General features: G+C 56.6%; 2 protein-coding genes across 2 annotated transcripts; both read right to left on the bottom strand.

The window, feature by feature from the left end:
- Positions 1-15,838: 15,838 nt before the first annotated feature.
- On the bottom strand, positions 15,839-19,766 carry AMH (anti-Mullerian hormone; the record flags this gene model as incomplete). The annotated part of the gene is made up of 5 exons (XM_082011112.1): positions 15,839-16,754; positions 16,927-17,113; positions 17,252-17,375; positions 17,939-18,117; positions 19,163-19,766. 5 exons carry the CDS (start codon positions 19,764-19,766, stop codon positions 15,839-15,841), a joined length of 2,010 nt encoding a protein of 669 aa, XP_081867238.1.
- Positions 19,767-22,244: 2,478 nt separating this feature from the next.
- On the bottom strand, positions 22,245-26,751 carry SF3A2 (splicing factor 3a subunit 2; the record flags this gene model as incomplete). The annotated part of the gene is made up of 8 exons (XM_082011078.1): positions 22,245-22,577; positions 23,178-23,246; positions 23,755-23,895; positions 24,202-24,251; positions 24,887-24,996; positions 25,690-25,736; positions 26,063-26,134; positions 26,626-26,751. 8 exons carry the CDS (start codon positions 26,749-26,751, stop codon positions 22,245-22,247), a joined length of 948 nt encoding a protein of 315 aa, XP_081867204.1.
- Between the last annotated feature and the right edge of the window lie 334 nt (positions 26,752-27,085).

Here is a 27,085-nt window from a genome sequence, read left to right as displayed (position 1 = left end):
GATGTATGACCAAAGCCACAGAACCTTCAGTGGTCCCCAGGCAAGAGATGCGGGTGCACAGCTGGGGGACAGAGCCTGGCTGGCAGGGGTGCTGAGCCCCTCGCTGCGGGGAGAAGGCCGTGGCGCAGCTCACCTCCGGCTCTTCTGCCCACTCATGCACCAGTGTTGCCATTTTTCAATAATCCTATCATCACTTTAAATAGCTGTTACTACCAGAGCCCGCAGGCTCCTGCCTCAAGTCCTTGCTGGCTGCGCACGCAAGCAAACACCGGCACGCTGCCATTTCCCGTGCGTGTCTCTGCACCTACCTGCCCCATCCCGGGGCGCATTTCATTACTTTGTGCCTTTGTGCCAAGAAATAGCAGACTGGTGTCGTAGACGATCATGGGAAGTAATTCAGTCTGTGCCAAACTCGGCTGCTGTGATCCAAGGTATGATCACGGAGCCCCAAAATATGGCACGGGCTGCCAAAACCGGAGTGAAAATTAGATTGTTTGGTTTCTTCAGGAGGGAAAAGAGAAGGGTCAGTAGTCAGAACAAGCCTCAGTACTCGCATCACCATGTGGTATCGGTGAGAAAAGAGCATAAAAACCAGGGCAGTGCTCGACTGAATGATTGCTTAACTCAGGAGCCACCCAGGTGGAGGTACTTGTCCAAGTCCCTTTAAAGACCTTTCCCCAGCGCGGTGGGCAGGAGCCCACTTTCATTCAAGGTTAACTCTTGAATATTCTGCTCTGTCTTCGCAAAAAAATTCTGCCTAAGCTTGTATCAGCCATGGCAAGTTGGTGATTGCAGCCTGGCTTTTCCGGGACGTTTGCTTTCTTCTGGTGATGGTGGAGAGCTGTGAACGAGCATCAGTCCTAAAGATGGGGCTTTTTGATGCCGAAAAGAGCCACAGCTCTGTAATTTCCTTGTAAATCTACTGTAACCCCATGGATTCAGAGAAGCTGCCTTGGATTTACACCAGAAACACTCCTCCTAGCCCGCAACCCAACGTCTCGAGTGAAGCGTTTACAATTCAGCAAAGCCCTTGCTGGCTGCGGGTATTAACGGTGACCCACGGGCGTAAAATACAGTGGCATCTCTCCGCTTAGTGCCGCACGGACGGGCCCTGCGCAAGCTCCCGGCCGCGAGTGCCGAAAGCAGAGCGACGCTCCTGGAAGGCTTTTGTGTTTGTGCTACGGGGTGGAGGGGAAATTTAATTGCTTGGCTGCTGACCGTCCGCTCCAGCCAAAAGCACACTGGCTCCAGCGTGGCAGAGCGGGGTGCTGGCTTCACGGGCTCAGGGCGCTTGGTGGTGTGGGGTCAGCAGAAGCCAGGTTTATGGCAAGAGGGGGATGCTCTGGTCTCTGTCCGTCTCTCTGTCTGTCTGTCTGTCTGTCCTTTGCTTCAGCCAGCCACAAGTTTTTTGTAGTTTGATCACGGCTCTGGGGAGTCTCGAGCCTTACTTTAAATACAAACCTTGTTGCGTGCAAGACATAGTTTAGGAACAAATGACCAGCAGGGACATTTTGGGAAAGGATGAGAAAATATTAAAGATCATGAGCTTTGATGTCTTCTAATTTAGCCCAGGAGGATGAGAGCCGAGAGCTCTATGGTTCCTATAGCCCTTCAAGCACGGTGGACGCAAACAGTAAGTTATTTGCCTCATTGCAGTGGAATTGCCTGCACTGGACCAAACCTGGTCTGCAGGATGACACTAAGGGTGGTGAGCGAAAAGGAGAGAAAACCGAGTAATTAAGAATGTGGCTTTGGGAAAGGGAGTTTGCTGCTATTTTAAGGCCTGAATGGTTTGGTTCTTGCTTGTTACTATTACATAATATATTTCATTTGGCATCGCTTTATGCAAGCAGGGAGAGGGAAAGCTGGAGAAGAAGGGAACTTCACTCAAAAACCTTGTCCCCAGTGTTGCCTTCGCAGGCGTGGCGACCTGGTTCAGGAACGGCACGGCGACCAACCCCAGGCCGCTCGGGCCATGCTGACACCAATGTGGTAGACGGCAAATGGCGTTTATTAGTTTGTGACACGGTGTTATATAGCTTAGGTTTATAACCTCACTTCCGTCTGCTTGCATCATAAATTAAACGCTATTGGCTTTCAGGAGAGGGGCCCTAACTTTCCGTACAGCGCGATATCTTCCGGCTGCCAGACCCTAGCTGTCTACATCCCAGGTCCCAGCCTTTTCTGTTCTGCTTATAACAGAGTAGTTTGGAGACCAGTTAAAATTCTGGAGAAGGAAAGTCATCATCAAAATTTCCAAACCTATGAGAGGAGACAAAACGCATCCATGAGGACCCCAAGCAAGTGCCTTACAGAGGCAGGCAGCACCGGAGCAGACGGTCCTGGCCTTGTCGAGGGGAGGAGAGCAGACCCAAACCTCTCCAGCTCTCCTTTACTGTCACAAAGATACCGAGAATATGTGGTGTGAGGCAGGGACGAGAGAAGAGACAAGCCTGGTGTGTATGGAACTTTTGCCCTTGGTTTCTGAAGTCTGCTGAATTTTAACTTGGGAATTTCTTGTCTGATAACAAAGAGAGAAATGGGGATCCAAGGGGGGGAGGCACTGGGAAACTGGGAAACCCCAGCCGAGAGTCTGGGGTGGGTTGGGAAGTTCCTGCTGTTTGTGCTGTCGCTGCAGTACTTTCTGCTGTACTTTGTGGTGGACTTGGTACTCTTATGACCCTCCTAACCCTAAAGACCTGAAGCCTGCTTGGAGCATCTCCACACGGCTGCTGGTGCTGAGCCTCCTCGCTGCCGTCCCGCAGCCCAGCAGCTCCCAGCACAGCTGCTCTGAGCATCCCCCCGCGATGGCAGAGGGACGAAAAGGCATGTCTCTAGAACGCGGGCTGATTGCTTTTGAAATGGCTGCTCAGTCCCGCTGGGGCTTCGCAGCGGTAGTAATGGTGTCTGGACAACCTGGAGCCCTGGGAGAGGTGCTAAAACCGGCAGGACCCGCTCTCCGGTGGGGTGCCATCGTCCCAAAGAGGACGGCTGCTGTGAGGAGCGGGGAAACAGCCCCTCGCCCCTTGCACCGGGCAGCTCCAGCAGCCCGCTCGCTCCTGATGCCCTGTGTTGTTTGCAGGGCACCCACTTGGAGCAGAGGGAAGCTGCTCCTTCATTGGGTGGGATTTGCAAAGGGAGGAATGGGGCTGCATCTGCAGAGCCCAAGGTGCCAGCGTGGAGGCACCGAACCTCACCGGATAAAGGCACTAACGAATCAGACACTGCCCTCCCGCAGGAAAGTTGAAATGGAGACGATTTGTCATCATTGGGATATTATTCCCAGGCTGTTCCAGTGCTCCTTACCCAAAGCTTTACTTTCCCCTTAATCTCCCTTTGCCTCAGTTTCCCCTGACATGGCTGTTTCAGACTGATAGAGCAACTCCCAGCAGTGGCCCTTCGAGGGACCAGCAGCACGGCTGCTTTCCCTGTTCCCAAATGGCACTTCCAAGGTCGGTTCATTTGAAATGTCATGTTCAAACACAGTCGCGTACTTGTATTCTCCTCGGAGGTACGAGCAGCTGTAAATCTTCAAAGAGAATGATGATGAGCCCTAAGTGGCGCTGGGCTGTGAGAAAACAGATCATGGAACAATTACTGAAAGCAACCGAGACTAAAAGTAGCGCTTAGTGGGATCCGGCATCTTCTGTTCCCACTGGCCTGAATGCTGCTCCTCCTGCCAGGCAATGGGAGCGAAAACCTCTGCGATTTGCAAGTCGGAGTATTTAGGTCACACGTGGATTAGAATGTGATCAGATTGGCTGTAATGTAGAGCTGCTCTGAATACCTATAGAGCATATAGCACACTGAGGGATCGATGCTTCCAACGGTTTTTAGCGAGGTGATGGGGTAAGCCCAGTGAAACCCTCTCCCTCCGGCGGCACCATGGGTTATGAGATCCCAGCTGCTGCGCTGAGAGCGGTGGGGCCGGGAGGCTTCCCTGCGGGAGGGATTGCTGCCTGCAGTGAATCCCTGCGCTGTGCTCATCCCTGCCCAGACACAGATGTCACAGCGAGGGAGGAGGCGCGAGGCAGAAGGGGCTCCCACACCCTCCCCTGGTGCGTCTTCTGCTCATCACAGAGACCTAACAAGCTCATTTCATTGAAGAGCACATCTGCACAGCTCTCAACTGGTTACGGATGTGTTCAACATGGTGTTTTCCGCCCCTGCCAGCCTGATCTCTTGTCACGGTGCTGAGTGGCCCAAGCTCCAGCCAGTCCTGGGACTGAGGTCTTTAGCTGGACCCAGGCGACCTGCAGGGACCAGAACCTGAGGGGAGGAATGCGGCTGCTCCTTGTCCTGGTCAGCTCTGACAAGCTGAGGCCCGTCCCCAGCACAGTTCCTCCATCACTGGGAATGATTATGAGACAACCCAGGCCCTGAACGCGATCAGGACGCTGCTGCCGGGTGGGTCTGTGCGTCCGGCACGGCCGGGTGGACAGCTGGCCGGCTCTAGCTCAGGGCTGGAAAGTCAGAGGTGATGTGGGAGAGTTTCTCTGATAGATGTGATCACCTGTGTCGTCCTTGGCCAGATGAATGTGCCCACAGGTGCATAAGCTGGTGCTTGGGCTGCAGCATCATGCTCCTGAAGACCCCATGGTGGTGTGTCCTCCCAGCCTGGTCCATAGGCAGGATGTCCCTTTGCCTTTAAACAAAGACCCATAGTGTTTCTGGCTTGCCATCCCACCAGGGTCACCCATGGCTAAAAGCTCGGGGTCAGAGGAAGAAGAAGGTCCTCAAAGACGCTGCAAGCTGTGATTCCTTAAACCAGTGGACCGTCTGAGACGGTACCTGTCCCCCAGAGTTCCCGCCTTCTCCCTCTCCAGTTCCACATCACGTCAAACCTTCGCCCCAGGCAAGGAGGCAGAAGGTACCCTCGGCTGTTTTCCTGGCTAACCAGATCACTGAAGCTACAGGGAAGGGCCCAGGTCTGAGTTCTTGCAGCAGTTCTCCGCTATCAGATGTTTTTCATTAGCTGAACAGAGCAGGGCCATGACCTGCAAGCAGCCAGCCAGGTCATTGCACTGGCGCAGCGGAGCCTGTCCGGGTGTCAGCTGTGGGTATCGGCTTGCGCAGAGGATGCTCCATCTCTCGCGCTGGCTCCCTCCGACTCGGGCAGCACTACCCAACCCCACTGCGATGCCTGGTGGCGTGAAGCCACGGGAAGGTCCAGCTTCCAAAATGCTCCAGGCTTTCAATTAGCTGCACCTCTGCAAGGAGATTGCTCAGCTCAACTCAACGTATCTAAAATCTCCCGTGATGACAGATCATGATTTGACAGAAGCACAGCTGGCAGGGAGAAGATGTCTCTTTACTTCCTGTAACTTCACGAGCACTTCTTCATAATGCCAGCGCTCATAAAGGCCTGTGATTCTTGCAGTCACACAGAGAAATAATCTCCCTGGCTGACGCTGATGTGTTCCTACCTCGGGGTAAGGAGGCAGCAGCTGTGTTTCAGCACACAGACGTTGCACAACCGTTGCGGATGGGAAGAGCTGATGTGTGCTGGATCCAACTGAAAGAGGAATTCTAGGTCAGCAGAATATTGTTGGCAGCGCTGGGACATGGCCAGGTTGCTATGGGGACACCTGTGCCTTTAGGTTTTTGATCGTGCAAAGAGTTGGGATGCTCTTTCACCTGATTTCCCTGAGAAATCGTGTCTCTCTGATCCTCTCTTCCAGCTGCCAGCCCTGCTTCCCCCTCTGATCACATCTCAGCCCAGTGGCAACCACATCTAAGAGAAGGGTGGAGGGCTCCGACACAGGAACCACCTACAACAAGCCCATGCAATGCCTGGCCTGAGTGCCACGTGTGTCTCCGGCAGGTATTTGTTTGGTGCCAGCAGCTGCCAGGCAGCGCGTTGCAGCTCAGCCGGTGGTGGCGGAGCACTCGTCTGTGTAGCCCCGGATCAGCCGGAACCCGCTGCCACCCACAGCTGTGCGAGGGGATGATACCGGCAAGGAGGTGACGGGGCTCTTGCTGGAGCAGGGACTGACCTAGAGCTATCCTTCGCCCAGGGGACCTGGGCTCAGCAGACAACATCCACATTCCCGTCTTTAAAAGCAGGTCAAGAGCCCAGCCCTGCCTACATGAGGGGTTGGAGGATAAATGCTTCAAGGTCTGGAAGAAGGTTTTTGGTTCCCAGGCCTTGGGAACCCATGCGGGCAGGTCTGGTGGAGCCAGGGATGAAATCCAAGGGAAAGACCTGCAGCCAGCCGAGTGAGCCGCTGAGCTGGGCGGAGAGCCGGGGCAGCAGGAAACCCACCCGTGCAGCCGGCTCAAGTGTCCGGCTCCTCTCGTAGGGCAGGAGGAGCCACAGTCAGGCTGGGGCTGCCGAAGCTGCAGGGGCTCTGCGGGGAGGGGGAGCTGCATGGAGAAAAGGAAAATTCATCCCCTGAGCGAACCTGTGCCGAAAATAATCAGTGACTAATTTTAAGTCTCTATGATTGCCTTTTAACTGCGAGTTATTAAAGACGGGGAGAAAGAAGATTATGTCCTGGTGGGAGGATAAGTGAGTGTTGCCATAGAAGCGAGGGGATGCGGGAGCACAACTCGGACCACAAACCACGAAGCCACAGCAGAGCCTTGGGGGCAGCCGGCGTGCTGCGGACGGAGATGCACCCATGTGAACGCGGGGAGAGCTGACAGCCTGGGCAGTCGGAGCGGATAGATTTGTGTTACCAAGCCAAAGCCAGAGAGTCAATATTTAGCTGGCACACAGAGCGCAGCCCTTGTGCAGCCAAGCCCCCATCCGTCACGCTGCTCGATGGCCCTCCCAAGCTCTTCCAGCACCAGCTTTCTCTCTTTCTACCATCTCACAGTCGGATTGTGTTTCCCCCCCTCTCTGAGCTAACCCCGTCCCAGAGACGCTTTTATCAGTCTCAGGGCAAGGGAGAAGCTGGGATTTGGGGGGTTCAAGGGAGTAGGAAAGAATTTGCCTCTGGGAATCTCTTTCCTCCATCTGCCTGGGATAAATTGTCCGATGGAGATGGAGGCTTTGCATCTCTGAACTGCTCAGAGCTAAACTTGTGGAGGCAAAAATACCCCTGCTCCCTCCCCACTGCAGGAACGGGGTGTTGAAAGGTCCTGGAAAGGGTGGGGAGAGCTCTCTGTCCTGTGGCTCTGCGGTGGGATGAAGTGGGAGGACTGGGCTCTGTGCATGCAGACGTTGCCCGTTCCACCCGCGAGTTCTTTCCTGGGAGGACCAGCTCACCAACGGAGGCAGGAGCAAGCTTGTGAAGCTGCAAGCACCACAGGAAACATGACTAACTGAAAGAAGGGATTTTTATTTGGCCTGTTTATGATTCTCTGTTTTCATTATGTTCCTATAAAGCAAACATGCCTTGCCAGTTAACAGCCCTGACCTTCCTGGAACGGGAATAAAACTGAGAAAACTACCCTTGGCATGCGTGCCCACAGCCCTGGCGTGGCGTGGGGGGTTGTGTTTACAGCTCCATCCCTTCCTCCATCTGCGTTCAGCTTCTCCAGCGCGTTATTTATACCGCAGCAGGGTTCACGGCGTGCTCGGTCCTGTCTCTGCCAAAGAGGGGAAATCCCTGCCCTGGAAAGCAGACGACTGCTCCGGAGTTCGTTTGCTGCGTGGTCCTAAAGCGGGACCATGACCCAGTCTCACCGGGTGTCCGGAGCTCTGGAAAAAGGCAAAGGCCCCTCCGGGATGCCAGTGCCCAGTTTATTCCTCCTTTAGATTGCTTTGCTTTCAAAGACCTTACACACCTCTGCTAAAGAAAAATGTCAATATTGCAGACGTGACACGCCACAGTTTCAGGGTTTTTTTAAACCTGAAGCCTTTCAGAAGTGGCTTCCCATAAGAGCGATGTCCTCAAAGCAGGATGCCTCCAAGGTGTGCAGGGCTGGTACCAGCCGTGGCTGCACCACGTCCCCTGGGACAGGCACGTCTGCCTGAGGCAGTACCTGCCCGTGCTGAGCTGGGGGCTCTGGGTAACCTTGCACAGGCAGGGCCAGAGTCCTTTTCAGCTCCCAAACGAGAGATGCTTCCTCTCCTCACTACCTCCTGTGTGTGGGAAGCTGCGGTGGGGACCACATCCCTCCCCGCCGCCCCGTGGCTGTGGCAGGGCTCCTGGGAACCTGGCTGCAGGAACAGGTACAGAGGGGAAATCGGAGTGGTCGGAGGGCAAAGGACCTGCTCTCAACACTGGCAAAAAGAGATTTTTTACAGGGGTTGTCTAAGCACTGCTGGTCCCAGGGGATTGCTCCTCCTCTCTCCTGCACCACCTTCTTAACCACGCCTGGCAGGTTTCTGATCTGCCTCTCTGCATCCCCGGCACCCGTGTCCATCCCACAGCTGGCTCCGAGACCCCGGGTTGGGAAGCAAACGGCCCCTTCTCCCCTCTTTGTGCTCTCTAGGGGGGCTCATAGAGGGACAAGCCTCGTCCAAAGTGCCCTTGAGAGCCGCATCCCCCCACGCCCACCTTGCTAGCGGCAGCCCCCGCTTTCGGTGTCTGGGGCTAAACTGCCTTTTCTGGGGCTGAAGCGCGGGTGCTCCGGCTCCCGGTGATTGGGTGCTATTTTGCTCCGGCACGGTTCGGCAGCTGTTGCTGTATATTACCCCAGAGAGCCGGAGCCAGCCGGGGGGCTGGAGGCAAGGCGGCGGCGGTGGTCGAGCCCCAGGTACGACTTTCTGTGGCTTTTAACCCTTTCAGTTGGGCGCGGGGCAGCCCACGGGCACGGCCCCCGAGGCAGCGCTTGGCTCGCTGCCGGCCGGCGGCAGATCGGGGGCTGCGGGGCCCGTTCCGGCGCTGACCATGCAAGTGCGCACGGGGAGGGGAGGGCAGGGCAGGCGAGGGGACTATTTTGGGAAGTTTCTTTGATGTGAGTCAGCGGTAGAGGCAACCTCGCGAGCTCGTGCAGGAAAAGTCCCAGCAACAGCAGAGCGGAGCCGCTTATTCATTGAGTGTCTGTAGTTTTGTGCATTTAAGAGAAGATTTGGCACGTGTGCGTCCAAGGGAGCGGGAGCACGGGCAGCGCTGGGGAGGGGATGGATGTGTCAAGCAGTCATACAGGAGGGCTCTTGTGCAGGAGTCACTGTGAGCCGAGGGCTGGAGCTGGGCTCTGGGGCTGTGGGTGACCAGCCCTGCCGTGGGCAAGCTGTCCCCGGCATTGGTGGCCGTCCCTGCCCTGCTTGGCCTGGGCAGTGGCCATTTGCTTGGTACATCGGTGCCGGAGCTGGTCTGATAGGAACCAGCCCCAGGAAACCGGATCCTGTGGGTGACACGACCCGCCCTGGTTGGGGATGAGGATCCCATGTGGGCTGTAGAGCCCCAAAATGCATCCGCCTCCCGCCAGGAGGGGAGCAGAGCCAGATGTGGAGCCTGTCAGCTCTGGGACTGAGGTAACGCCCGTGGGGCTCTCGGAGCAGGGGGAGGATGGCTGCATGCCCGGCCGTGGCGCGGCCGTCGCGGAGCCCTGCAGCCGTCACGGCAAGATCTGGAAACACGCCCGGCGACTGGAGGCGGTTTGGGCTCCTCCGTCTGGGTGAAACCCAAGGGATGGAGGTGTGGGAACAGCCCAGCACTCCACAACTGAGCTCAGCCTGGGACCACAGCGAGGACGTGGCAGGACAGCCGTGTGCCGCGGGGCACTGCTGCTTGCTGACCGCCCGGCATTTGTTTTATCCCTCTCGGTTTAGTGAGAGTCCCTCAAAGTGACATGGCAGCAGGTCCCCATGAGGTGTTGGAGAAAGACTTGGGATGTCCCGAGGCCACCGACGAGCTGCCCGGGTGGGCCAGGAGCGCTCAGAGGCAGCCGAGGAAGGACGGGAGAAAAGGTACCTTGTCCTCTCCGCGAGCTGGTGGCCAGGAGGTGCCGGCTGCGGCCACACTAGCACCGCTGCTGTGGTGCTCGAGGCCCCGCAGGAGAGAGCTCAGCCTGGCAGAGATGGCTCTTTGAGGTGCAGTGAAATCACAGGGTGAACTTGGACATCGAGGGGCACCTGCGCAGCACCAACCCTGCAGGGACATCAGCCGTGGACAGGGCAAAGAGGACGCTTGTGCCCTCCTCCATCTTCCTCGGGTTCATCTTTGCTCAGAAAAATTGTGAATAGCTATGTAACTCAAAAAGATGACAAGCACTTGGGGGGAAAAACTCTTTAAGGAAAAATTCTCCATCTTTATGCTTTCCTTGGGGCTGGGAACCCCCCTAGCCAACACGAGAGTCCTGGGGCAGCTCCTTCACCTCCCAGCAGAGAAAGGACCAGACTTCCCATCGCTAAAACAAAACTGAAGAGTTTTTTTGATTTCCTGTTGAAAGCCAAGACCTTTCAGGGCACAGTTCCCCAGCCAAAAGGTTTCCTCCTGTTTGTTTTGCTTCCAATATTGTGTCTTAGATTTCATCCTGGGAACTGGTATTTTTTCTCAGCATTCATTCTTCCACTGGGGGACAATAAACTAAATCCAGCTCAAAGGAGGCAGAAATTCCTCCTTCTGGTGAGAGCTTGCAAGGATGTAAGATCCTTGCAGAGCGAGGGCTCTGCTGAGGGGGCTGAGGCCGCTTGGCACCAGGACTGTGTCGGTGCATCCTCACGCCCATAGCTCACCACCGACGCAGTGGCAGAGAAGCCCCCGGGCAGCCCAGGGAGCCCAGCACGCTCCCCAGCCCTTCGTTGTGTCGAACCGCTGCAGAGCCCTGGGGACCCTTTGGTTTTCTCTCCCATTTCACATCTGGGAAAAGCCCTTAGAGTCACCCCGGAGCTTCGCAGTCCTCTTGGGTGGCTTGCAGTCTTCTCTGAGGTCTAGTTGCTCCACGGTAGCCGGAGCTTGCCCTGCTGTCTAGGCTACAGCTTGAGCCGCCTCCGGCCTTCCAGCCTCCAGCCACACGTTTTCAGGGTGTCCGTGTGCACGGGGGGCTGTTCGTCCCCTCGTGTGCCTTGGCAGGGACATCACTGTCCCCTCGGCTGCAGCTCCCCGGGATATCTTGGATGGGGCCGTTTTGCGTCTCAGCAGCCCCAGACCTCCGCAGCGCTGCTCTGACGCCCCGACCTTGCCAGCTGCTGCCACAGGGGCCGGGGGGCTTTTTGCCTGTCCTCTAAGCCTCTCCCCATGGGTGGCCCGGCTGCGCGGGGAACCGTGGCCGTGATGTCCCCACTCTACGGGCCGGCGGGTGGCAGCGGGAAGACCACAGGCCCCCCAGCCCCTGGCGATTCCCACCTCCCCGAATTCACTGCCTAACGAACCGCGCTGTGCTTGTCTTCAACAGATGCCGACGCGCCAGTGAGCAGCGACGGGGAGAGCGGTAGAGCCCATGTAAGTGCACAGCATCCCAGGGCCGGGCGGCTGCCGGGGAGGCCTCTCTGCGCCAGGCGGGGGCGAGTGGGGGGCTGCCCCGCAGCCGCACTCAGCCCAGGAGGGCTCCGCAGGGAGGGGAGCCGAAGGCCGCGGCCTTCAGCTGTCGCCGTCGCTGCTCCGTGCCGGTGGGCACCTCTCCCTTGTGGCACCGATCCAGCAGCCGGCCCGGCCACTGAACCCCCGTCCCCGGCAGCGCCGAGCCCAGGCCCCGACGCGTCGTGCGCTCCCTCTCCTCCCAGCGCACTGACCCCACCAGCCGTCACGCCCTGGGTCCGACCCGCTGCCCTCGGTGGATGCACGCAGCCGTGCTCCTCCGGGCAGGGGACAAAGCCAGCCCCGAGGGCTACTCTGGGGTGGGCTTGATCAAGCACAGCCCGGGGGTCAGCAGCCACCAGCCCACCCGTGTGCGCTGGGGCCGCACCCCAGCGCCTGCTGTGCAGCACGGAGCCAGCTAGTGGCTAAATCCATCTTAGCAGACAAAAAAACCCCCACAACAACATGTTTTTAAGGCTGCTGATGCAAATACACGTGCCGGGGTTAGGTGCTTGAGGAGCCGGTGACGAGCCTGGTTAGTGCCGCTCGGGGCCAGAGGACCTGGGGAGCGCAGGGAGTGCATCGCTCCACGGCTGCGCTGAGCACCCCTTGTTCTGGGAGGGGACACACACGTGCAGCCATGGCCCCCATGCTGCTCATTTTCCCCGCGGGGCTGCGCGATGCTCTTACACCCTCGGCCACGCTCGCGCCCCTCCCCGCAGGGGCTAGAGGAGGCGAGGACCCGGACCCGGCGTGGCGTCTCCGAGTGGGATCCAGACGAGCCTGAGCTGAGCATGCCAGAGCCAGCACCGCTCGGCGTGGACAAGAAAGCGGTGGAGAAGAGGGCAGAGAAGGTGGGAGCCAAAGGCAGCGCTGCCGGGCCTCCAGGTAGGTGTGCCGGAAAGCCCTTCTCTGCCCCAGAGCGGCCAGCCTGGCCCCAGGTGGCCACAGAGGCACAGACCCCGTCCTGCATCCCTGGCCAGCCCGGGAGGCACCGTCTGGCCACGGAGCAGCGACGGGATGAGCTCTGCTCTCCACAGGCCCCTGGGAGCTCAGCAATATGGAGACAGAGCTGCTCATCCACCTGCCACATCCCGGCCCTCCTCCTCCCCGCCCTGCCCAGGTCTGCTGCTGCGGCAGCGCAGCAGAGCCGGGAGCACAGGCAGAGGTTTCCCCCGCTTGAGCCCCAGGATGCTATAACACCATCCTGGCCCGAACACCTGGGGCTCAGCCCCCATGACGCTCTCTTCCCCCCGCTGCGGTGCAAACACCTTCCTCTGCAGCCCCTGCCCCTGCCCCCGCGCTGGGTGGGCTGTGCAGGACCGTGTAAAGGGCCCTTCCCACCCCCCAGCTCGGAGCCGCTTCCCCGCTCCATCGGTAACGCGCTTTTCCTTGGGGGTCCCCAGTCCCCAAGAGCCTCCCGGTGCAGAGGAAGGTGGAGCCCCCCAGCCTGGACCCCACAGAGGAGCCGCTCCTCTGGGAAGGGCTCACCCTCAACAAGTGCATCCTGGTGGCCTCCATCGTCGCCCTGCTCAGCGTCACCTTCCAGGTGCTTCAAGGTGAGCCGGGAGCTGGACAGAGGGGCCGGGGTGGCCAGACCCTGCTGCCACCTCCCGCCTCCTCTCCCCTCCTCTCTTCCAGCACCATGCTCCAGGGAGGGAGTCAGCCGCGGCAGGCAGGACCCTCCGCCGCCTCCCCTTCACGGTGGGTTCAGGTGCTCCCGGCTGAGATGGGGCCACATCGCGCGGTGGGGTGGCCCTGGGACCCCATGTCTGGGACATCACACCTGAACAACCTCGTCCCCTGCTGACGGTGGCCTGTCCCTCTCCCCTCCCAGAAGTGGTCAGTGCCAAGGAGGAGGAGGTCCAGGACGTGGTGACTGCCCAGCCTGCCCAGCCGGAGAGCAGCATGTTCAAGGACGATGATGGTGACAGCAACGGGGATGACAACGGTGATGATGATGGCCATGCTGACAGCAACCTGGTACGGGTCCGGGGTGGGGGGAGAAACAGCAACCTCAGGGCACCTCCCATGGTGGGGAGCATCTCGTCCCTGGGGGAGGGATGGAGAGGGGTCTGGTCCCTTGGGCTGCGTCACTGGTGCCCGGTCCCCTCTGTCCCCCCCCAGGCAGAGCCCTGGATCTTCAAGAAGTGGTTTGGCCGCTCGGCACCGGAGGATGGGGACAAAGAGCCTGCGGATGTCCCCGAGGTGCTGCCAGCTGCAACGGAGGTGAAGAAGAGCCGGGAGAAGAAGCTGGAGAAGAAGGAGGAGAAGGCCCGAGAGGGCCGTGCCGCCCAGGCGGAGCGGAGCAGCCGGAGGGAGGCGCGAGCCAAGGACAGGGCACCAGGGGACAAGCCCAGCAGAGCCCCCAGGGCACCCCGGGAAGCGGAGCAGCAGCCCCAGAAGAAGCGGGGCCGGGAGGGGAAGGAAAACCGTCGGGAGCGGGATGAGCCCAGGAAGGAGGGGTGGAAGGGCCGTCCCGGCAGGGCCGACAGCGGCGGTGAGAGCACGAAGGGGGACTGGCGGCAGCAGAAGCGCAGGAAGCCCTGGGAGCCGGCGGCCGCCCCGGGCAAGGACGGCACTGCCAGGCCCAGGGAGGGCAAGAGGCGCAACTGAGGCTGGGGCAACCGAGGGGCTCAGTGATGCTGAATCCAGGGGGGCCCAACCCCACCGCTGCCCCGGCAAGGGCACCCTGCCTCTCCCTGCCTGCTCTCCAGACATCTCCAGGCCGGCAGTGCTGGCAGCGCAGGCAGCGCTCCGGGATCTCTGATAAGCCTCCCCGGGGACTTTGGGCCCCCCTGGATTAGATGCACAAAGGCAACCCAAAAGGACCGGGAGAAGGAGCTTCTCTTCATCTGGGCTTTGCGCTACTTCTCCATCCCCACCCGAAATCTCTCTTGCTGTTCATTTTCACCCGTGGTCCCCGAGGCGTCGGGGCAGCGCAGCGGGCACAGGGATCCCAGGGAACAGAGGTTGTCTCCAGACTGTGTAGCTCTTCAAGTCAATTAATGATTTTATTCAAAGCAAATCAAGAGAGAAGTATATTCTGGGTTAACAAAGCCAGGCTGCAGCTGTCCTCAGAAAGGCATCAGGGGATCGACCACCCCGACGTCGCCGGGCCCCGGTGCCATCGCTGCAGGGTGGCACGAAGCTTGCTGGTAACAAAACAGGGCTGGAGAGCCCATCACCCGAGGACCCCTTCAGGCCTTGCCTTCACAGAGTCGCTTTTAGGAATGAAATGCAAGTGCAGTATCATGCAGCGCTGTAGCAACTACAGGAGATGTTCACAGCCCCAACCCACGGCAGGTTTAAGTACTTCCTAAACCAATAGAGGTTGAAATAAACTATTTTCATTTTTAATAAGGTATTAAATGGAATGTTTTAAAAAAAAAAACAACAAGAGAAGATCTTGTCCCTCATTGTGTTTGTGTTTTCTGTGCCCTCTCCATCCCTGGTGTGCAGGGGCTCAGGGCTAACCCGGGAGCCTGCCGCGGGCTGCGGGACAGGGCCCCCAGCCATGCCCCCGCAAGCCCCGTGAGGACGCTGCAAAGCCCAAAGGCTGGTCCCAGCACCAGGGGGGCTGCAGCCAGGACCAGCCCAGGAGCTGCTTGCCAGGGGTTTGGACCCGTGGCAGCCCCAGCGGGTCTCACTGAGGGCCGGGCTTAGTTGGGAAGATGATCTGAGGGCAGCTGGGCTGTCCATGCTGACACCGGCGGGGACGCGGAGCAGGTGCTTTGGCAGCCGTTTCACCCGCTCCTATTAATGGTGTGAGCAGCCCAGGAGGTGTAACAGGATCGCTCCCCTCTCTCCCTCCCCTCGGCCCCGGCTCTGGCAGCGTCCCGGGAACGGGGTCAGCCTGGGCCGATGCAGACGTGACCCGGCAGGGAGCCCCAAGCCACTGCCAGTGGCTCTCCGTGGCCCCGGGTGTCCAGATGAAGGCTGGTCCCTGTGAGGGGATTTTGCCTCTTGTTCTGCTTTCGCAGGCGGAGCCGCGTGGCCGGTGGCGGCTTAGTGATGGGCCGAGGGCTGGGAAATGGCCAGAGGATGCTGCGAGTGCAGGGGGGCTTGGAGGAAGCAACAACCGCCCTGCCCGGCTGCTACAGGAACAGAAGGCAAGGGATAAATAAGCGTAGTCCTGGCTAGACCTCGCCAAGCCTTGCTCTCCCACGATGGCCCCACGGCACCCGTATCCAGCCCAAACCCCGCCGTGGGGTCAGAGCCATGCTGCAGCACGGCCCCACAGGCACCTTGGGCATCCCCAGCATCGGGAGCGGGCAGGGGGAAACGCCAGGCTGCAGAGCAGCCCCCAGGAACCAGCACGGCTACAGACAAACCCAGAACCAGAGCAACACTAACAAGCCAAAGTGTGGGGAGTGGACACGTGGGGAGCTCTCGACTCAGCGAGAAGCACCAGCTCCAGGCTGCGAGGGCAAACTGGGGCGGGGGAACGGGATGAGGGCGAGCGGGGAGGCAGGGGGGTGCCTCTACCGACAGCCGCACTCCTCCGCCACCATGTTGGGGAACTTGCGGACCTCCAGCCCCTCCGTGGAGAGGGTGATGATGAGCTGGTCTGAGTAGCGGACAGGCACGCAGCAGGGAGCCCGCTGGAGGGGCGAGCCCCGCTCCTGCATGCCCAGCAGCAGCACCGTGTGTGAGTAGTAGCTGGGGACGCGGGTGGACAGGGGCAGCTTGCAGGGACCTTCGCAGTTGTTGGCTGCATAGACGGTGGGCATGACGATGAACTTGCGGTCGTGCAGGTCGATGGTCAGCTCCTGCAGGCGGCAGTGGGCCTGGTGCCGTGCGCTGCGGTTCTGCCGCAGCACCTTCCTCCGCTCCTGCCAACGCGCCCGCACCGCCTGCAATGCCTTCAGCAGCAGCAGCGCGTGCAGCTTCCCAGAGCCGGGTGGCTGCTTGTGGGTTTGACCCTCACCAGGCCCCGGGGGGTAGTAGCAAAAGCTCAGGAGATGCTGGAAAAGCCCCATGTTGGCTTGGAAAGCCGGGATGTCCTTCAGCTCTTGGATCACCGAGTGCAGCTTGCCCATCAGCAGCTGCAGCACGGTCCCCTCCGGCTGCCAGTCCCCCAAGTGCTGCTCCAGCATGGCTCCACTGTCCTGAGGAAAAAGCAGCACTGACGGCTCCTCCGACTGCACCAGACGCTCCAGCGCCGCCTCTTCCGACAGGTTGAGCAGCTGGTGAGGGAGGGTCTCCACCACCTGGAAGTCCAGCCAGTGGTGGGAGCTGGGCTGGGTGGGTGGCTCGCTGGAGGGGCTCAGGACCTGGTGGATGAAGTGGGTCAGGATGCCCAGGAACTGGCCGCTGCCGCCAGGCACTGGGGAGGAGGCGTTGCCTTGGCTCGGGATGGTGGGGGACGGCAGCTCCTCAGTCCTGGCCTGGAGTGGGCTGTGGGGAGAACACAGGGAGGGTCACAGGGACCTCTTGTACCCCAAGAGTCCCACCAGGGTCTGCCCCACAACCTCCCACTGCTGTACCACAGCAGAAGGGCTGGGGCTGCCCCTTTCTTCCCCCGGCTGCCGGCCCCTGTTTTCCCATGGCTACGGCGAGGGCCACGGACCTGAGCTGTGGGTACGGAGCCACATCCACCACCCCATCAGCAGAGAGGTAGGTAGAAGGGGCCAAAGCCACCTCCTCCCCCTGCCATGACTTGGCCAGCAGGAGCAGCACAGGGGTCATTCTGGTGAAGCACTTGTCATCAGAGCCGAAAAGGAGCTGCTGGATCTCCGTGGGGGGCAAGGGGGCACCTGGTGGGGAGAGGAGCAGTGAGGACTAGGGTCTGGGGTCTCCCACACATCCTCACAGCCCCTCATTACAGGTAAGCTTGAGAGGATCCCAAACGACCCAGTCAGGACGCAGCGGGCACGGGCCTCCCGGGTCTATACCTCCCTCTCCGCGGCGCCGGATCGCCAGGGAAGCCTCGAAGCTGAGCTGCTCGCTGGTGCGGGTGATGGCTGCTACGGCGGCTCCCAGGACCAGGTACCGGGTGTCCCTGGTGAGGCAGAGGCTCTGCACGGGGGCAAAAGATGCAGGAGCCCCAAGGACATGGGTGAGATGTCACAGCGGGGGGACACTCACATGAGCCCCCCAGTCGTCCCTGCTGGCTCCGGGTCACCCAGTCCACGGTGGCCCAGGGAGCAGCGCAATGGGAGGGTCGGGAGCAGCGGGAGCAGGGTGGGCAGGGAGGCTTCGCCACCCAGCCCCAGAGCTGCTCCGGGAGCGGTGGGGTGCAGGAGGGGCCACGGGACCTCCGGGTGGGCAGAGACCCCCGAGCGAGCCCGGCCCCAGACCCGCTACTCCCGGCAGCGGTGCCGCGGCTGCTGCCCCCGGCCAGGCGGGAGAGCCCTGGGGGGCGGGTGGGAGCCCGGACCCCCAGGACGGGCTGGGGACCCCGCGCCGGCCCTGCGGGAGCTGGGGACGGGGTAACAGCACCATCTTCAGGCACGGCTCGGCCCGGCGGGAGGGCTGGGGCGCTGGGAGGGGACGGCAAAGGTGCTGGGCCGGCAGAACCGAGACACCCCCCTCCCACCTTCCCTGCACCCGGCGCCGGACCCCCGGCCACGGTCGCCCACCTGGTCCCGCGCCAGCCCCGTGCCGGTGGCCAGCAGCTCCTGGCTGCGCCCGGCGCCGGGGCCCTCTCGGCCGCCCAGGTAGAAGAGCAGCAAGGCGACCCGCAGCTCTCCCAGCGACTGGCCCACCTCTGCCTGGAAAACCAGCCTGAACCACAGCTTCGCCTGGGCTTCCCACTTCACTGGAAAGGAGAAGACAGAGCGGGTGAATCGCCCCTCCGGATGGGCGAGGAAGGGGCTTTGGGGCCGAGCACTGGTCCCACGCGGCAGCCAGAGCATCGAGGACAGGAGCCGGCGGGGTGGAGGGACACGGCAAATCCCCTTTCTGATTTCAGGGAGGTGGTCAGCGGGGCAAACCCTGCAGCCCCGGCGAGCAGGGGGCTGCCTCGCTCCCGGAGTGGCTCTGGCAGATTGTCATGGGCAGATCCCCATGGAAATCACTTCTCCCACGGCAGCTCCACCAGTGGCTTGGGGACACTGTCGCCATTGCATTTCAGCCAGCAGCACTGCTCAGGGAAAAGCCGCATCCCCAGCTGCCCAGCACCAGTGAGTTCAGCTGAAAATCCAAAATCCAGGAGAGTTGGAAGAGATTTCAAGAGAGGAACAACAATGACTCTCTTGCTACACAGGATTAAAACCAAGGGTTCAGCCAGGGTGCCCTCCCTCACGCGCAGCACTTACCACTGAGGCAGGACAGGGATGCGCGTCGCTGGTTTTCGCATGAGGCTGAAGCTACGCAAGGAAGCCCAGGGCTCCTCGGCGGCACCGAGCACGAGGGATTGGCATATGCTGCAGCCGACTGCGAGCAGCTGGGCTCACACCACAGCAGGACCAGCCAAGTCCACTCGTCTGACCCTTTCCTCTCTTTTCCCAATCAGACAGAGTTGGGATGGGGTCCTAACCCATGTCATTAAGGCAGAAAGTGAGAAATGCTTATAATCTCGAAAGCAGAGCAGAAGCCACCGAGACTGTGGCACCTGGGCGTTAGTCACAGGCAGGGACAAGGCACCCTGCTGCACACAAGCTATCATCGCTACTAAAGCTTCCTTAAAAGGTACCCAGAAAGACATTTTACTGTATCGGTTCGCTGATTTTAAAAGGAACCCAGACCCATAAATTTAATTCTGTGTTTACATCTCTGATTTAGGGCAAGCAAACAGCATCGGCCTCCCCGAGCCCTGTGCTTGCCTGCTCCACTCAGCCTCGGCACAGGGATTTCACACCAACCTTCCTCCAGATGCAGCACGAGGAAGCGATCCTGTGCCGGCTCCACCACGTGTGCATGGATGTGCTTCAGGGGATGGAGAGCAGCCCCCGCCTCCCCGGCCGGGCAGAGCCCGAAGGTCTCGAGATAGCTTTCGTCCCAGCTGGTGCGTTCTCTCAACAGCTTGATGAAGCTGCTTTCATAGTGGGTGAGAACACCCACAACTTCCAGGTGCCTTGGGGTCAGCCCGTCCTGATCCATTTTCATCCTACACACGGGCCCTTCCAGCCCTCCGAGTGGCCATGGGTGCAGGCTGGAGCCGGACCAGCCGATGCCCCCGTCCTCAGATACCCCCGGGAGGCATCTTGCTCCTGGGTCAGCCTTAGAAAAGAGACGAGCAGCAGCAGTCATCCTTGATCTTGCCTCCGAGCTGGGTCTCACTCTTCCCTGTAAACTTGTGTTTTCTCTCTTTCCCTCCTCTGCTTCAAGTCCCAGCTCCTCCGGCGGGCTCAGCTCCAGCCGGTTAGTTGGGGAAATCCTTTCCCCCGCGCTCCCCTTTCTCGGAAGTGCTGCAGAGGGGAGCAACAGCACCAGGCACGACAGAAGCACCCTAAGAGCAGCCTTCATGTTCCCGCTTCAGCCACTCCCAACACAGTTGTTCGAGCTGCTCACACGCGTCGCAAAACACTTGGGCGGAAGGGGAGGACAGCATCTCCTTTTTAAAAACTGGTGGCCTTGAGTTGACAATGCACAACACACCTCCCTTGAGAAACTCAAAGGCTGTCATGCTAGAGAGGAGGGAGGGATGTTTCAAAGAAACTTTTTTGTTCTATTTTTGGGCTTGCAACTAGTATTGGGAATGTAAAAAAATTAAAGCTGTTTCTCCTACTTGTAGGGGATGCACGTCCTTGACTTCAGATGTTTTCTAAAGGAGGATGGACGTCTGGACTTGGATCTTCATGGGGACTGGCACATGCTATTCCCATCAGCAGTGAAACACCAGGAGGGAAAAATTAGCCAGACGAGGAGGAGGGGGATAGAGACAGATAACGGGCAGAAACTAAGTAAATGTATGGAAAGCGTTCTCCTCTCTTCGCTGGAAAGCCTCCCTCCTCGGCTGGCACCTCACGCTGTGGTTGGAGAGGCCGCGTGGCAAGGGCACATCTCCTGAGCCCCAGGCTGCTTCGACCTCTGAAGGAGAATATCACGGGGTGCAGCAGCAGCCTGATGACTTCCAACACTTCAGAGTTGACTTAGAGAGTCTCACAATATGGGTATTACAAGGACTTTTCCCTCTATGAGATGCCAATACTCCCTGTAACACTCGGAATTACCAATGCCACCCACCCAAATCCACCCGAGAATTACCAAATCCACCCCAGAGAAACCTCCCCTGCACCAAAGGCATCTCCTTTTTTTGGCAACGGAGGACAGGGGGAAAGGCACCTGCAAAAAAAGTTCCAACGCACGCTCAGACCCTTCTCTGGGTTTCCAGGACTTTGCAGTTTGGAGCTCAGGATTTGGCTACAGCATGTCATAAACGGGCAAACCCGAGGGGGGACAAAGGGCACCACGCTAAAGGGCTGGTGGAGGCGGCCCTCGCTTCCACAGGAGCTGTGACAAGGGACACGCACTGGGCAAAGGGAAGGGCCACACGAGCTGATTCAGGCATCGGGCCAGCTCAGCTTGAGCCAAACTGCTTCTGGTAATGCCAGCGAGGGTTGGACGCACTCTGCCCAACTCTGGCCTTTGCACGGCTCCAGGTGGGATCCCTCTCAGGCCAGCAGAAGGCGGCAAAGACTCAGATTCCTCCATCAAATGGGCCAGCAGCCGCAGGGCTGTGGCCAGCACAGCCTCCTCCGCCATCCGTGAAACGAGCCAGGCACTGGCCAAGAGCAAGTGTGGGTTGGGCACCCCGGCATCCCACGCTGAGATGCCCCAGGTCAGCGAGATGAATCCTGGAAAGGGCAGAGAGGAGAAATCGAAGAACTTCTACTTTTAATGGGAACCAAATGGTTGTTTGAAGGAAACATTTAGTATAAATAAACCCACAGAGAATGAAAAGCTTGCCAAAACTAGTCTACTAGGATATATACAATAAAAATCATACCTGACAGTAGGTGCTTCATAATGGTACAGACAACATTTAATAAATTATAATAATAAACTAAGATTTCATACCACTGCAACTTTGGCAATTTCTTTTGACTGAACATTCCCAGAGATCCCTGCCACCCCCACCGAGAGCACTGAGCTTTGTGAACCCACGTTTGGCCTAAACAGCCTAGAGAGCAGCGGGTAGGCGCCAGGCGGCTGCGTACCGGGGAAGGACGATTCTTTCTTAAGTTGTCAGTGAAATCTCAAGTCTGGCGCGTTTCAAGGACTCCCGAGAAGCAGCCCAAAGTGATTTCCGCAGCAGAGGTGTTGCCAGTTGAAAGATGGTACCAAGCTACGGTACAGTGCTCTGGCACCGGGAGGAGATAGGAGGTTTCCAAACACAGCAGGAGCGATGCTCTTCCGATTGAAACCGTAATTCAGCAGGAAGACAGAGAAAACAGGATTTAGAAAATTCTGCCTGCCCTCCATTCTGCCCACTGCTGTGATTACTGGGGATGCAGTAACAGAATCCCTCTTGTGTGTCTGTGACAAGTCTCCCCATCACCAAATAAATGGCTTGATAAAGGACTTCAGTTGAATAGCAACTGATTAACTGGCTGGTAATTTATGGAATGCACATCAAGCTGTCTAAGAGGGAGTAATACGTTAAGCCAACACAGCTGAGCTGAGGTTGATGGAGCTACGTCAGTTAGAAGTCGGTGAGGTGCCTAGAGATTTCTAATCCTTTGCCTACTCTTCAGAGAATTCCCAAAATGTCACCAGACTGGGAATGTTTTCTATGTCTAAGGGCTAAAGAAATTTGAAGACATTTTTAACCAAGACACAGGAAAACATAGAGAAAGGAAAATTGAAAACCTTTTAATGAACCTACAGGATCTAGTCAATTCACAGGCATACAAAACAGAATATTTCTCTCAATCAGTTGTGATCTGCATATAAAAAGATAAGAGCTAGAGGAGTCCAGCGGGACCGAGTTCAGGAGGGGCTTCAGTTGGAGGGAGGCGGAGGGGGGATAGTGCCTGGCCCCTCTGTGGGGAGAGGTGGTCTCATCATGGGTGGCAGAGGAGCAGGGGGAGGTACACCGGGTGCTGGTGGCAGCTGAGGTGGCACTGGGGGTGGTGGCACTGGTCCAGAGGGAGGCATAGGAGGCAGAGTCATGCCTCCTGGAGGCGGCGGCGGCATGGAGTCCGGCAGAGGTGGCCTTGGGGGCAAGCCGTTCATCAGTGGCGGCGGAGGAGGCCGCTTCACTGTTGGGGGCCCTGGAGGGAGGTTTGGGGGAGCTGGGGGCTTCTCCATCTTGAAGTGGAATTGAAGGAAGAACTGGGGAGGGGAGAAAAGCAAAGAGAAGGGAACAATTAGTCCTCAGGACAATTCTATGCCATCACACAACACAGCTCGGACATCTCCTGACCCGTTTCCTCCACAGATCATGGCTGCCTTTCTACATCGGCAGCATTCATGACTTGCACCAGTCTCGTCCAGCACTTTAACTCTTCTAAAACTTGTTCTAAGCACTAAGCTGTCTGCGACGGGGTTGGTATCCCCCACTACGTGTTCATCCCCTGCTCTCACGTGCGGTACCCAGTGAGTACATCCACGCCAGAGGCTCACCACAGACAGCTGCGGGCAGGAAACATGCAACAAAGAGCCAGAGAGGACACGGTGTTGCACGTTTATGCACCCTTCTCCTGCTGCTGGCAGCAACCGAGGACTCTACCTCCCAGGTTAAGTCCTCAGAAAGATGATTTCTGTCACGAGGAGTCACTGCACAGTTGCATGGAAGGAATGAACATTTTAGCATCAAAGCCAGCACGGATACGATTGGTGTGCACTCTCCCTGCATTGCCTTTCCCCCCAAGCTGCTCTGCCCTCCTGCTCCCTCTTTAACCCTTATGAAAGGTGTTGCAGTGCTCCAGCTACCTGTTTGGTTTCCCTGTTCCAGTGGGTCCAAAACTTTCCTTCCGCTTTGTCGATTTCTCTGCTTGGCACCTGCAACAAAAAAAGAATACGGAGCTATTCTTAGCACCACCAGATTAGCTCAATGGCCCTTTTTAGCACCAGAGCCTGCAAGATAAGCACAGTTATTCCGGGCCTTTGTGAGATGCGCTAGTCTCAGATGTTATTAGATAGAGATGGGGGCAGGAAAGAATTAAGTTACTTCCCTATCGGTCAAGGACAAGTGTGCTGGCAAAAAACCCTCTCTTAACATCTGCACAAAGGCTGAGGAGCAAAGCCCAGAAGGCTCCTTTCTGTGCCAGACACTGAGAATTCAATGGCTCCCCAGAGCTCAGCACACAGCCTAGTTTTCATGCCAGAGTCCTCCACTAATTCTCATCCGGGTTTAATGACTTCCAGTCATGTCCTCTTGACCCCCCCTTTCCACTCCATTAACCCCCCGAAGGCTAGAACATGAAGTCTATAATAATGCTCACTGGGAATTAATGTCTTGGAAAACATGGGGAGGGAACTTGCCCAATAATGAGTTAATTAATCTTACCTTGAAAGCTATGGTCTCATAGGGCTCCGCTGCCATCAAAAGGTATTGCCAGCGTCTATCAGGGGGCTCAATCCTTTGCTCATAGGCTGACATGAACCGATGACGAGGCATGATACTTTCTGCAATCTCTGGATAATCAATCTGTTGGGGTGTTATTGCAGTGTTAAGGAGAACATCCCCTTTTCACTCCCTCTCTGTACAAAACAAATCCCTCAAGTATGAAGCATATCGAGAGACCAGCTCCAAACAGAAAACTTAGTGCCACCGAAGGAAAAAGCTTGACAACTGTGATCAGGGATTTGCTTGACACAATCAGCAGCAGGGGACTAGCAAGATAAGGCCTTTTTTATTTATGGATTTATTTCATGAATCCTGTAAAGAACTGCTCATTTAGCAGCACTTGTACTTGGATAACCTGAACACCAAGAATTTTAACAGCGCCCTTACCTGGAAGAGAAGGCTCTGCTGGCCTGTTTCTGGATCTCTCTGTTTGGTCACTGTAAAGAAAGTAAGAAAGCTCAGTACATCACATAGCAAGGTTAGAGCAACGTTATTTCTGCCCTAGGAAACACACAAAGCTTCCAACAACAAAGTATTACACAATTTTTCTCCCATTTATCAAACAAAACTCCACATTGTCTTTAATCGACACTGTGAAGGATTCCTACTGAAATTCAGCTGCCATGGGGCAAAGACACTGTGCACCGCAGAACAAAGCTGGGAGATAAAGCAGACGAGTTTTGTACTGAAGGCCAGAACACCACAGTGAAGAGTTCAGAGAAAAAACTTGAGCTATACATGCAATGAGTGATTTACGTGCACTAGTGAAAGATGGTACAGCACAATAAAAGAAGAGAGACTGAAACAATGTCATCATCTCCTGCATGGCTACCAATAAGAACTGAAAGACTGAGACATACCAATCTATTATTAAAACGGTTCCCACTTGATTGTCAGCAATAAAGAGATGTTCCATGGGTAATTTAAACAATAAAGGACATCAGGAGATGATATCTTATTCATGGACAGATCTGCTAAAAAGACTAATTAATAATTCACATCCACAGCAGTGCACTTCAGGCAAGCTCCAGCAGGCTTTAGGCATCTCCTATGACAGACAACCCTGACATACCTTTATAACCCGGTCGTCCAATTTTCACAAATTTCTTTACTTCCACTTTGACTTTTTCTGGTGCGGGCTGGGCAGGGGCTTCCTTAGCTTCCTTGGCAGCTCGACGGGCCCTGGATTAATTTGAAATGTGCCGTATTTAAAAGCTTGGCCACACTTTTTTCTAAAGGATACGCTAGGAGCAGTCCGAATCCCTCACCACGGAATATTCAACACTTCACAGACAACATGCCAAGAAAACCTGCTATTTCTCTTCCACGTGCACCACTACAGGCCCGTTGTATTTATGCCTTCCCCTGATTAAAGGCTGTCATCAAAATGATCTCATCCAACCCCAAGATGACCTTGGTGCCCATCTCCACAGATGGATTTGAGAAGACTTGTTTCTTGAAATAACAAAGAAAAAACCCCACAAGCTAGTCATCTAAACCAAAGCAAACTGGATTTCTTAAAATAAAACTCACAAATTTCTCCCCACCTGTATTCACAAAACCAGGTCTTTACAACTAGACTCAAGACAGTTTGGTTTTACAACTCTTTCCCGCCCCTTCCTTCAAAAATCTCACAACGGACTTTGAACTTGAGCTCAAAATGCAGCTTGCCAGCACCGTTTTTGGAGCACATCTGGTCTGTACCTGCTGGCTAGTGCCAGGCTGCTCACTAGGAAACACATACAGTGAAAGAACATTCAAGCACAGTGTGCTACTGTACAATGGAGGTCAAAATTTATATTTATAGATGCACACAATCATCATTTTAAAGTGCTTCAGTAATGGAGAACAAAGCTACAGTGGAAAATGACTTACAAATTGGTCTGATGCTTCTTCCCCTGTGTATGCGCTAAGTAACTTCCCTGAAATAAAGAACAAGGCAGAAGAAAGTTAAATGAAGACAGGACTGCTCCTACACTAAAAGATACTTGTCACAGAAGAGAGGTTATGTCATACATTGACAAGGATATTTTAATCCTTAGCAGAAAGCAATCTTACTCAAACACTGCAGAATGCTCTCAAGTACTGAACTGTCACAGACTGTCAGGCTTAGAACATACAAGCCACCACTCACCCACGCTCTCTTCAGCAGTCAGTCATCAGGCATGTCCCAGGTTCTCGCACTTGAAGCGACGATTATTCTAAACTAGCTACTGCTGAGATCAAGACAGACAGCTGTTCAACTCACCTCATTGTTGTGCAGCGTTAGGCAAAGCTTGCATTCATAAGAGCCCAAGTGATTTTTCATAAAATAGGGGTCCTAGGAAGAGATTTATTAGAAAGTTACATGCAAAATAAGTGGCAAAACAACAGAATAATCAAAATATTTAATGCTGAACTTCTGCTACACTGGAAGAACTGAGTTTGTAGATTTAAATTAATAGCACAGCACTGCTTTTGGACTATGAAAACAGAGAGAAACAATAGCAGCTTTGTTAACTGGTGACAGCATACCCAGCTCCAGGCAAGAAATAACAAAATACGAACCAGTCCCAAGGAGGCTGAAAATAATGTAGTAACAGCTACTTGAATACACAAGCGCTGGCACCTCTCTGGTGAGCCCTGCCACAAACGTTTCTTGTTCAACTCCCACATTACCAGAAATAGAAATAATTAATTTCAATCCACAACTCTCCGCTAAAATATCCCATTATTTTGCTCAGGCAAAGCTCTAAACTTATCCCCACAACAGTCTGCAGGACGGGTGCCACGTGTCTTTTCTTTCCTGCACAGGCAGAGGCCAAGGCTCACCTTGTTGATGTCGATGGTCTCCAAAGCCAGCTGCCGGAGCCTCTCCCTGCGGTCTCGGTTACTTTCTGAGGCAGAGGCTACGCCTCCGCTTCCAGTTTTACCTCCAGGACGATGCTGAAAATCCATGATGGCAACTTCTGTGCTTCAGGTACTTATGGAGAAAGAGAGAGTCTGCAAAAATGAGGAAATGCAATGTGAGTGATAGCGAATGCTCTTCCCAACCTGGAGATCACACCACTATTTAGACCCGTCGGTAAGGACACGAGACAAGCACAACAAACCATGCCCTGGACACTCGACACGTGACGCAATTTCAAACAGAGCAGGTCTCGTACCACTGACTCAGTCAGTTGAGTAGAAGTAAAATGGTCCAAAATAACAAGCCCCAGAGCCCTTCCCATCTCCTCAGCCCCTTCTTCTATGCAGAGATGTATTCCCCTGGGTCATGCACAGCAGCCCC

Source organism: Phaethon aethereus (genome assembly GCF_964289735.1).
Source record: "Phaethon aethereus genome assembly, chromosome: 26".
In the NCBI taxonomy this organism is placed as follows: domain Eukaryota; kingdom Metazoa; phylum Chordata; class Aves; order Phaethontiformes; family Phaethontidae; genus Phaethon; species Phaethon aethereus.
Note: the sequence above shows the minus strand (reverse complement) of the source record. Positions and strands in the feature narration are given on the sequence as shown.